Raw genomic sequence first — 10,964 nt, 5'->3', positions numbered from 1 at the left:
GCATAACCTTAAAGATGAAAAAGAAATGATCAAACATACCTGCCAAACTGTGGGATGTTGTGGGAGAACTCTGAGGCAGGGGTGCGTTCAAGGACTCTTGATGTCCAGATAAATTTTACATCAGCTTCAAAGAACCAAAAAAAAAGAAAAAGAAAAACTCCAGACTCCAGATTTTCCACCTCTGAAGAACAGGGCCTTGATTTATAACCTCATGTCTAAGTTAGTCCTGAACTTAGTCTTAAGCACGTCTCGTCTTCCAAACTGATGCAAAAAAATGACAAAAGAAAAAAATGTTTAAAAAAAATAGGAGAGAAACCCCCCCAAATGCCTGTTTGGCAGTGATATTTAAAATGTCTCTGTCGTTTTTCTCTTGCTTAATCTCTCTCTTTCTCTTCTCTATGGCACTGTGTATGCAGTGGGTTAGTGCTGTGTAGGCCTATACAGTCTTTGTGGTGCAGCTCCTCTATGCATGCCATATTTGTTGGTACAGTAGTTCTTTAAGATTTGCTTTTGACACCGCGATGGAGTAAAGAAAAAAAAACTCTTGGTGTCTCTTGAATTTATCGATGCAAGTCAGTTTTTTCTGATCCCCATGCTCAGATCGAGTTTATTAGTTTCCACTCTGAATGCTGTGTTCGCTATATCTCTGATAACGTCCAAAGTCTGCGCGGCCAGAGTTTGCTTTAAAAAGCACGGAGCAAAGACTGTTTTGGCTGTGTGTTTAAATGAACATATTAAATAGATGTAATTATTCTGTATGACTTGTGTTTCAGTGTATGTGTAAATAGGAATGGGATCTAGAGCTATAAGTGGTTTTCATGCAAAGACACACCTCCTCACAACAACCCCATCTCGCCATACTCTCTACTCTCTTACCCCTGCCACATTTCTACTTGTTTCTCCCATTTTTTACCCCGCCCCCTTTCTCCTCTTCCTCCTTTCCTTTCCTTCAATCCTAATTTAATATTTTTAAATGCTCATCCTCCCCTTTCTCACAAGCTCACATTCACCTCGGTAAATGTTAATGAGAAGGAACTGGGAAATGAGATGAGAGGGAGAAGGGAAACGAGGGGAGAATAAAGTGTTTACTATGCAAAAGGCAGGAGGAGAAGAGGAGGAGGAAGAAGGGACAACTTTTATAAAGCTAAACCTGAGGAGATGGTGTTACAGAACAGTATTCATGTGTTGCATGCGCTGTCTTTACCTGCGCGTGAGAAACACCTCCAGTATGATACCTACATTAAAATGAATGATCATAATGCCATTTCAGTAACTCTGGCTCCTGTGTTTTACTTTTAATGGTTGTACATAACAGATGTTATACTGTAAAATACTACATTATAAGTCAAAGTCCTGCAGCCACAAAGTTACTGAAGTAAAAGTATATAGATCAGGAAAATGTATCAAAAGTAAATATATGCTGTAGCCTATGCAATGCAGTAAAAATGGCCCCTGTGACTATATGCTACTATACTGTATTATTATTATTAGATTATTATAACTCATGCATCAATGTGTAAGAAGCATTTTCTGGTTGTAGGCTGGGGTTGGGCTGCAGCTATTGATCATTTTTATTATCATGGATTAATCTGAAACTTATTTCTTATAAGTTGAATCATGAGTAATCATATTTACAAAGAGTCCTGCTGTATCACTGATATAATGTTATGTAAAAGATATCGTCAAGAAGAAGAAGCATATCCTCACACCTGAAAAGTTTGAACCATGCAATGTTGGACATTTTTGTATGAAAAATGGAATAAAATAGATGCCAAATCATTTTTATTAAGACACTACTGATTATTTGAACTAGTCATTTTATCTGTCATGTTCATGTCCAACAGTAATGCCATCAAAGTAACATTTAGTCAATAAACCAGTGGTTCTCATATAGGACACTTTCATGTGATGAAGATGAGTTATAAACTGAGCAAAAAAAACAATACTTCACAAGTATAAAGGGTATGTGAACTTTGAACTTCTCAGATTTTACCTTATTCTATTCATAATAAGCCACCATATGTTTTGGGTTTTGATTGTCTTGGCTTTTTCACACGTACTCACACAAGCCCTTAAATATTCATATTCTCATTTACTCATTCAGGTGGAGGGCCCTCGCTGGGCCCCTGCCCCATCCGCTGGTGGATGTGCTGTAATACAGATGAGGATATTTATATAAAGGACAAGTCGGCCTAATGAGTAAACAGCTGTGACGTCAGCCACAAATCAGCCACAAAGCCCCTCGGATACACGTGATACAAGTGTTTAAAATGTATTATACTTTATGAAAGTTGTTTTAATGTTGGTGCCAGATATTTAAATGGCACACAATATGACGCAGTCCAACATTTCCAAGCTCTAATAAAGGCACTGAATATTAAACATTCTGTGTAACAATGACGTTTGTAGCTACAAATCAGGATATTGATTGATATGATCCATGTAGCCTAGAGTAATATAATAAAATCAGTCATAAGGTTTTGATTTGATTTTACACTTACTGTAATTTTGTTGTTTCAATGCACAGATCAGTCACAACATTAAAACCACTCCCTTGCTGTTATTGTTATGACTGAACAGTGTAGTTCAACATTTGATATATTCATCAGATCTTTATATATTTATTATAAATAATATAAATGATAATAAAAATCTGAAAATTATTTTTCTTTGGAATTAAATGAATGAATGAAGTCCAGAATCTATCAATAGGCAAATTTAATTTCAGAGGTTCAACTGTTCATCTGCACACAAGCTGCTTTTCCTACTTAAAATGTATGATGTCAGTGTATATGGGCTGGAGGCCTCAAGTTTCCGCACCACACGTGTTGCATACTGCATCCTGATTGGCCCCCTGGACTTGTTGTGATGTCACAAAATCCTGACCTTAGTAATCAGTGTTTCTCTCCCCTCTTCAGCAGATGAGCGTGGAAAAGTATCAAACTGTAGGCTACTAGAGAAAAACACAACCAGTCAAGTGAAGCAACAATAGGTGTAGGCTAATAGTGTTGGATGACATCACTTTTTAGTATTATGTTGTTGGTCGGTCCCAGTCATTTGTTGTGTTTGTGCCTCTTTAACTTTATGATTTTTAAACTTCCACCACTGTATTGTTTGTGTTTGCAGAGCGGACAGAGCTTCATCTATAGCTCACTGAGGTTAACATCACAACTACTGTGCAGCTATATGAACTGTTGGTCACTCACACTGATCAGATGTAGACTACACACACACGCACGCACGCACGCACGCACAGTCTATACCGGAGGGCGGGATTATCCTGCAGTTACTGTCATGCGGAGTTGATCCGGGGTAAGAGACCGTGTCCAGAGGAGCTGCTGCTGCTGATGCTGCTGCTGATGCTGGTGGTGATGGTGGTTCTGAGTTTAGTTTTGTGCATGATGTTGGTTTTTTCCTCTCCCCGGCCCTGGTTTCCACTCTGATTTTTCACTTTTTAGGATTTTTTGACATCACATCCACGTCCTGTGTGATGGAAACACACCAGCTCTGCAGAGTTAGGAAGAAGGCTTGGTGAAAAATTTACACTGAACATGCAGTTTTTTCCACTTCTAATGCGACTTTGGCGCAGGTTGTAGAAAATGCACACAAAGTCTGAGTTTCCGTCACCTTCAGCCGACTGGATCCACGCAGAGGTAAAACACCGGGGGAAAGTTTCCCACAGTTCCTGAACCTCCCTGGTCTGCCCACCGGAGGTCACCGGGAGGAGGAAAAGGAGGCTGGGCCGACATGAGGCTGTGTAACCGGGGTGTGATGATGCTGCTGACCACGGCGGGGGCTTTCTGCGCCTTCAGCCTCATGACCATCGCCGTGGGCACGGACTACTGGCTCTACTCCCGCGGGATGTGCCGCTCCAAGAGCCAGAACGACAACGAGACCGTCCGCAAGAACGAGGAGGTCCTGACCCACTCCGGTCTGTGGAGGACCTGCTGCACAGAGGGTAGGGCACTGTACATCACTCCTGTATGTTCATGTTGTCTGCATGTGCAAGTCTGAGCAGTCTGCAAGAACTGGTAAGACTAGAGAAAAGGCAAAACAGCATTATTGTCTGTGCAAACTCATACAGACACAAGAGGCCATTCACTTCCAAGGTAAAAGAGACAATGCCTCTGTAGCTGACTGAAAGGTAGTCTAGACTCATGACATTCAACAATTGTGCATTTACTGTATTTTCTGCACAGCCAAGTTAGGGATCTTCAATTAAATGAAAATATTGATTCAAGTTATTTAGCCTACAGCAGCCAGTGGTGGAAGGAGATTAGATCCTTAAGCAAAAGAAACAAAACTGAATTTGTTGTAAAACTGAGTAAAAAAAAAAAAAGTACAAAAGTCTTGATCCAAAAATGACCTTGTGTTGTAGTGTTGTAATGTCAGTACCTACAGTTACAGACAACTTTATTAATCCCCAAGGAGCGGTTAAGTTTAATTAAACAGTTTACCTACATGCATTGACAACAGCAGCCATTCTTATTTATACCTGTGCATATGGGTTTTGTTTTTAACTAATTTTATATTCCGTCCAGTTGTTTAACCTGATTGTGTAATGTAACTACCAATCATAAATAATCAGAATTATAGTAGACATGACATTTATGTAGGTACGAGTGTAATACAAGATGGAAGTAATGCACAATAAGCTTTGTCAAATTGAAATGATTGAGTAAATGTGCAAAGTTTCAGTCATCTGCCAACAGCATCCAACTGACTCAACAATTAAAAGTGCAAAGATACTTTCTCATGGAAAGTTTAAAAAGAAACTGTCTAACCAGTAGAAGGAAGTTCATGGCAATTATACCTTTCAAAAGCAGAGTCCCAAATAACAATGTCACACTGTGCTTTTCCAGGTGATTGTCAAACAGTGGAAATAAACAGGAAATAACACAAAAACCTTTCAGGTTTAGTTGTAGAAATGCCACTGAAAGCAGATCTAACACTCAACTCACCACCAGCCTTTTATTCCTAAACTAAGCATTATCTCTGTGAGGAGAAGCTGTCAGCACATCTCATTAATTTTCTGATTGATGGCCAGATTCAAGAAGGTGCAGACGAGTTGAAGTGGTGGATATTTGATATGGTGAAATGGCATTTTCAATTATTCATTGCTTTTTAATGGCTCATCTCTTTTTCTTACCTCGTTTGCCCTGTTTAATTTGCTTTGCTAATTTTCTGAAATGTTCAGCTCTTTTTTTCCCTGCCTCTCTTCCATACCTCCGCTCCCCTCAGTCCTGCCCCTCCCTCCTTCCCTCTCCTGCAGCTCCACTATCTCTAAGCTCCAAAATGGTTTAATGGAGAGGTAACAAAGCATGCAGGGGACATCAATGCCTCCATAATCTACCCCATGTGTGTGTGTGTGTGTGTGTGTGTGTGTGTGTCCATCAGTCTGCGTCACAATAAGCCACCTGCAGGCAAACTCACAGACAGACAGATGGGACGATCAAAGTTGTCTGTATGCTGATATTATGTACATGTATCAATTAAATACTAGCCTATATTAATTCCAATAATATCGTGTGTTTATCGATGCAAAATAATAAAAGGATAAATGCTGACATGGCAGGTAACAAAGCTAGAGCTGCAGATAAACGTAAAAATGGAAAAGTTCAGACTCCAGACAGATATTTACAGGTTGTATCCAGGATGAAGTTTCCTCATTTTCCTCTCATGCAACAACTAAACAGCTTATCAAAGCACCAGTCTGACTAAAAGACTAATGATACTAAGCTCTTAATGCTCAGATAAATATTCATCACTAATAGGAAGCAAAGAGCTACTTCCTCCATCGTGGGCTTTTCTCTCTGACCTGTTCACCGTGGCTGAGTTGTAGCTACTGAATGAGTCTTGTTTCGGTAACTATGGCGACTGGAGTCACATCATCAATACTGTTCAATCAGTGCAGCACATAGGGATGCAGCCATCAATATATCACTGTGTGTGTGCAAATGTTGAAAGGCATTACATGGCCACAGGATAACGAGAGCAGGAAACATCCAGTGCAGCTGTTGTTGCAGGTGATTAAAGGGACAATCTGCGACAGTTTGCTGATGTTGTTAGTGGTGAAGGTTTGGATTCACATCAACATAAATCACCAGGAGCTGGCAACCTGTCCAGAGCATACCCTCGCCCTATGTCAGCTGGGACCGGCTCCAGCCCCCCCGTGACCCTGCACAGATGAGCAGTATAGCCGATGGATGGATGGATGGAAACTGCCAGGAGATGTTTCCTATATACACATAGCCTATAGTCAACTGTCAGGGCTTGTGCAGCACAGACACATGCACAGTTTGTGTTTAAGGACTGGTGATCATTGTGTAGAGCTTATTTAAAAGAAATTGGGGGGGGAAAAAGTGCCTCAGGGAAGACTTTGTTCAGTTTAACAGTTTTTCAGCTCTTTGAAATAAAACAACATGAGAGGGGAAATCAGTCTTTGCTTCAAATCCTTTAAAACTGTGGAAAAAGTAGTCCCTCGCTCTTTTTGTCCTCACTCCCCTGACTTCTCTGCTCATGTTCATCATATCCAAAGCAAAGTGTTTGCTAGTTAAAGCCTGGAGCTGAATTGTTTAAAGAGCAGGGGAGAAAAAAATCATTACAGAACCCATCAGATGATAGGCATATTTATCACTTACTGTCAGGAAGTCACTGTCAGAGAGAGTGTGGAAAGTGCACTGGGTCAAAGAGACAGGGTTTTATAAATCATACTGTCTGTATGGTGACGAAGGGCAGTTATTAAATGGATGCAATGTTACGTGTTCCTGTCTTTGTCTTTCCCCAGGGACGTTTCGGGGTGTTTGCAAAGACATTGATCACTTTGCAGAAGATGGAGACTACGAGCAGGACGCCGCCGAGTATTTACTGCGTGGGTAACACATATAACTCTGAGATAAAGGATAGGCTATGGTTGACACAGTGGATAAGTAACTAACTCTTTCCTACCTATATTGCACCACTGGTCCCTTCATATTGAACATATCATTGTCAAATTACTATGAATTAATCCACATCTCAAAATCTAGAAATTGCAGAGGGGGGTGGGAAGAAAGGGGTTGTTATTTACATTGATGTTCTGAAAATGAATAAATAAAGTATTTTAAAAAAAGAAAGAAATCTAGAAGTCGCCAAGTTTTTCAGAAAGTTGTAAATCTACACTCTGGACCTCACTCTTCCTCTCTCCTCTTCCTCAGGAGCGGTACGAGCCTCCAGCCTCTTCCCCATCCTCAGTGTGGGGCTATTGTTTCTCGGAGGTGTGTGTGTCGCTGCCAGTGAGTTCTACAAGTCACGCTACAATGTTATTCTCAGCGCGGGTATACTCTTTGTCTCTGCAGGTCAGACATAGCATATATACTCATTTCCTGTTAACAAAGTCATTGCATCACTTTTCTTTTTTTTTTATATATTAATTTTCATAGTTCATCTGTGCAGCTGGTTTATTAGGGGCCATAGTTGCTGTTTGATGATGTATTGTGATGTTAGAAGGAGGGAAGCTGACTTTAAAACTATAGTAATAATTTATTCCTTTAACCCTGATTGTCCTAGTATGTTTATTATTTTTACCGTGACAACAAAGGTCCGCTCTGACCTGGATGGATGTTAGTTAAAGGGATAGTTCAACATTTTGGCAAATTGGCCCATTGTCATAATCACTATAGTTTTAGCAGTAGGTTCGTTACCTTTAATTGTAACGGTCGGTGCAAGCTATTTTTAGAACGGTGGAGCAGAGCGGCGAGCTGCTCAGAGCTACACTATGGAGGCTAATGGGATTTCTTGGTTTCCCTCATCAAACTCATCAAATACACAATCCAACAACTCCAAAACGCACTGGTCGACAAGTTGTGACCTGCACATTCACCACGTTATGAGATAATAATGAGATGTTACGAGACTGAGTTGTTTTCGAGGTAAATTCATGCAAACCACTGCATTTGCCTCGAAAATGACCCCATCTCATAACGTTCCATTATTATCTCATAGCGTGGTGAATGTGCAGGTCACAATTTGTCCACCAGAGCGTTTTGGAGTTGTTGGATTGTGTATTTGATGAGTTTTATGAGGGAAACCAAGAAATCCCATTAGCCTCCGTAGCGTAGCTCTGAACAGCTCGCCGCTCTGCTCCGCCGTTCTAAAAATTGCTTGCACCGACAACTAAAAGTAACGAACCACTGCTAAGACTAAAGGGATTATGGCAATGGGCCAATTTGCCAAAAATGTTGAACTATCCCTTTAAAATAGTGGCACTTGTTTAGGTAGGAGGATTGTAAAATTGCATTAGGATCAAAATAGTGGCCCTAAGACTTGACCATTCACCTCTTCAGCTTCTTTGAATCACTTTAAGTTGCACTAACTTGAATAGACAATTAACATTTGATTGATTGACCGCGTGCTTCCCTCTAAACTCCCCCAGGTCTCAGTAACATCATCGGCATCATTGTGTACATATCAGCCAACTCCGGAGACCCCACCCAGAGCGACCACAAGAAGAGCTACTCCTACGGCTGGTCTTTTTACTTTGGGGCTCTGTCCTTCGTCCTGGCTGAGATGGTGGGCGTCCTGGCTGTGCACGTGTTCATAGAGAAACACCGGCAGCTGCGCACTAAAGGCCGGCCCTCCCTCATAAAGCTGCCCATCTCCCGCAGCTCATCTTACTACCGCAACCGATACTACCAGAACCGCTCCCGCCGATACAGCTACAGGAGCAACCACAGCGCGGGGGACTCGACCTCGCACTCTTTTCGGGTGCAAGACCGAGAGCCGTCCCTCTCCACGGAGGCCAAAGTCACCGGCATGGTGGGTTTGCCAACGCCAGTGACGGTTGGCTCAGAGTTCATGCTCTACACCATGTCCTCGCCACTTAAGGACGGTAAAATTGACATTGCCGTGGATGATTTAACTACTTCAGCTGCTCACAACAACACAGAGATGCTGCCTGGAAACTCTGCTGCCAACAGAAGGACGACGCCTGTGTGAGAGCCGAGGGAGGTGTACGGTGATAAAAGACAAGAGGAACATTAAATGAAATGACTTCCTCTGACTTCTATGGTGAAGAAACAGGAAAGACTTTCACTGTGTCAGCATTCAGGGGCTGCATCCTTCAGACAGTAGGCCTACATTTGAAGGCCAATTCCTGTCCCAAGAGTCATTGCGTAACAGCAAAGAAAAACAAAACTGACAGAGAGTCTGATAATTATTCTGTAAAATGTATGTTTTGGTTTCCAGCTCTGTTCAACAGCTAATGGTACATCTGTTTAAACCAACAGCCCTAAAACCACCAAAAAAAAGGGCATGTACTATCATTGCCAGCTATAGGATGTGGCCCCTGACGTGTGCATCTTTTTGTCAATGAGATGTCAAAAAAAAAAAAACTGTTGAAAAATCCAACACAATTTCCCAAAGCTGCATTGTTACGTCTCTAAATTGTTTGTATAGTCAAATACTATTATAAAACAATGGAAATCAGCAAATCCTTATCAAATCGGATGACAAAAGCCATTATTCAAACATCAAAGTAGCTGCTGATTATTTTCCATCAGTCAACTATCATTGCAGCTGTAGACTGATGCAAATGGTTCCTGAGGCCGAAAAAAAAGGAGATGGGGTAAACAAGAACACAATGTTGAGATCTTCTACTTGTCTGCTCTTTGTATGTCATGTTTTGCTATGCTATTACATTAGCTATATCTGTAGCATGTGTGAATCAGTGTGTAGCCTATAGTAATAGGAATGTGTGTATAAAACACACAGTCATGCAGAGAGCGACAGAAAGAAGCAGTGTCCTTTAAAAAATCAGATCAAATCATCACATCAAAAACAATAAACAAGCACACGCACTCACACATATGTGGGGTTGACATAACCATGTCCTGTTCCTGTCCTCCTTTTTGTGGACCTGAGCACAAAAATCGAAACCCCATTAAAAGCATTTAATCTCTTATCTGTCTCTCGCTGTGTGCCAGAGTGTGTCTTGTGTGTGTGCCAAAAGGATTCTGCCCTTATGGTTTTACCACCACTGAGTCTCTGTTTACATCAAATAAAGCTTACAAATGAACTGAATCTCTCTCTCAAAATGTGCTTCGGACAGACACAGGAGGGGGGTTCAAGGTGGAGTGTTGCTTCTTTCCTGTCATACAGGAAATGTCTTGTATTCAAATATTGTGTCCTTGCATGAGTGAGCAGAGTACAGAAGCAAATGTCCGAGCCAAGTACAAAAACATCAGCAGAGGCACAAACAATTTATCAAATATAATGGACTCGCCTCTGCTGCAGGCCGTCATGTGTGTGAACATGCATGAGTAAGCTGTGTTAGAGGCGATGTCAGCAGAGCAGCAGGCGGACGGGGGAACTTGGTGTGTTGCTATGGCAGCAGCATCATTCAGGCAAACATTCAGTTAGATTCAGATCAGATGAGGCCACTGAAGGACACTCCACGCGCTGTCATGTTGATGAAACCAGCTCGAGGCATCTCTCTTGCTTTGTGACATGGCTGCATTATCATTCTTACAAGAAGCCGGTAAAAACCTGTACAAACCACTTCACAGTTTTTAGGTACATCTTATAATGGCTCCACATTTATGCCCAAGTCCCATGGAGGATCACTGATTTTAAGATTTCAAGCCTCGTCTTGCTTAGTTGTTTCAGAGCTGTACATGATAAAACCCTGGCAGCGGTGGGATTTGAACCCACGCCCCCAAAGAGACTGGAGCCTTAATCCAGCACCTTAGACCGTTACCTTAAAACCTTAGAAAAAATAATACTAAAAAACATCTTTTGATTGATTTATTAATTTATAAGTCAAAACATATAATAATATGTAATATTGTACATTGTCATTTGATCCAGAGTATTATCTTTGCAGATAATACACTCATTTATTTCAGTTGCCCCATCAACTATGCCGTCTGAAGCACTCACTGTTTTATTCCCCTTTGATTGACTTTCTCTAATGGCCATTGCTTAAA

General features: G+C 41.2%; 1 protein-coding gene across 1 annotated transcript; it reads left to right on the top strand.

The window, feature by feature from the left end:
• Positions 1–3,495: 3,495 nt before the first annotated feature.
• cacng3a (calcium channel, voltage-dependent, gamma subunit 3a) lies at positions 3,496–9,236 on the top strand. The gene is made up of 4 exons (XM_085792295.1): positions 3,496–3,958; positions 6,788–6,871; positions 7,197–7,337; positions 8,414–9,236. The coding sequence occupies exons 1-4, from the start codon at positions 3,748–3,750 to the stop codon at positions 8,974–8,976; spliced, it is 999 nt and encodes a 332-aa protein (XP_085648421.1). The 5' UTR covers positions 3,496–3,747; the 3' UTR covers positions 8,977–9,236.
• The last annotated feature ends 1,728 nt before the right edge of the window (positions 9,237–10,964 follow it).

The sequence above is a fragment of the Trachurus japonicus genome, chromosome 1 (genome assembly GCF_045865225.1).
Source record: "Trachurus japonicus isolate A0001 chromosome 1, Traja_1.0".
Taxonomy (NCBI): Eukaryota; Metazoa; Chordata; class Actinopteri; order Carangiformes; family Carangidae; genus Trachurus; species Trachurus japonicus.
The sequence above is the reverse complement of the archived record's forward strand: the minus strand, read 5'-3'. Positions and strand labels throughout refer to the sequence as shown.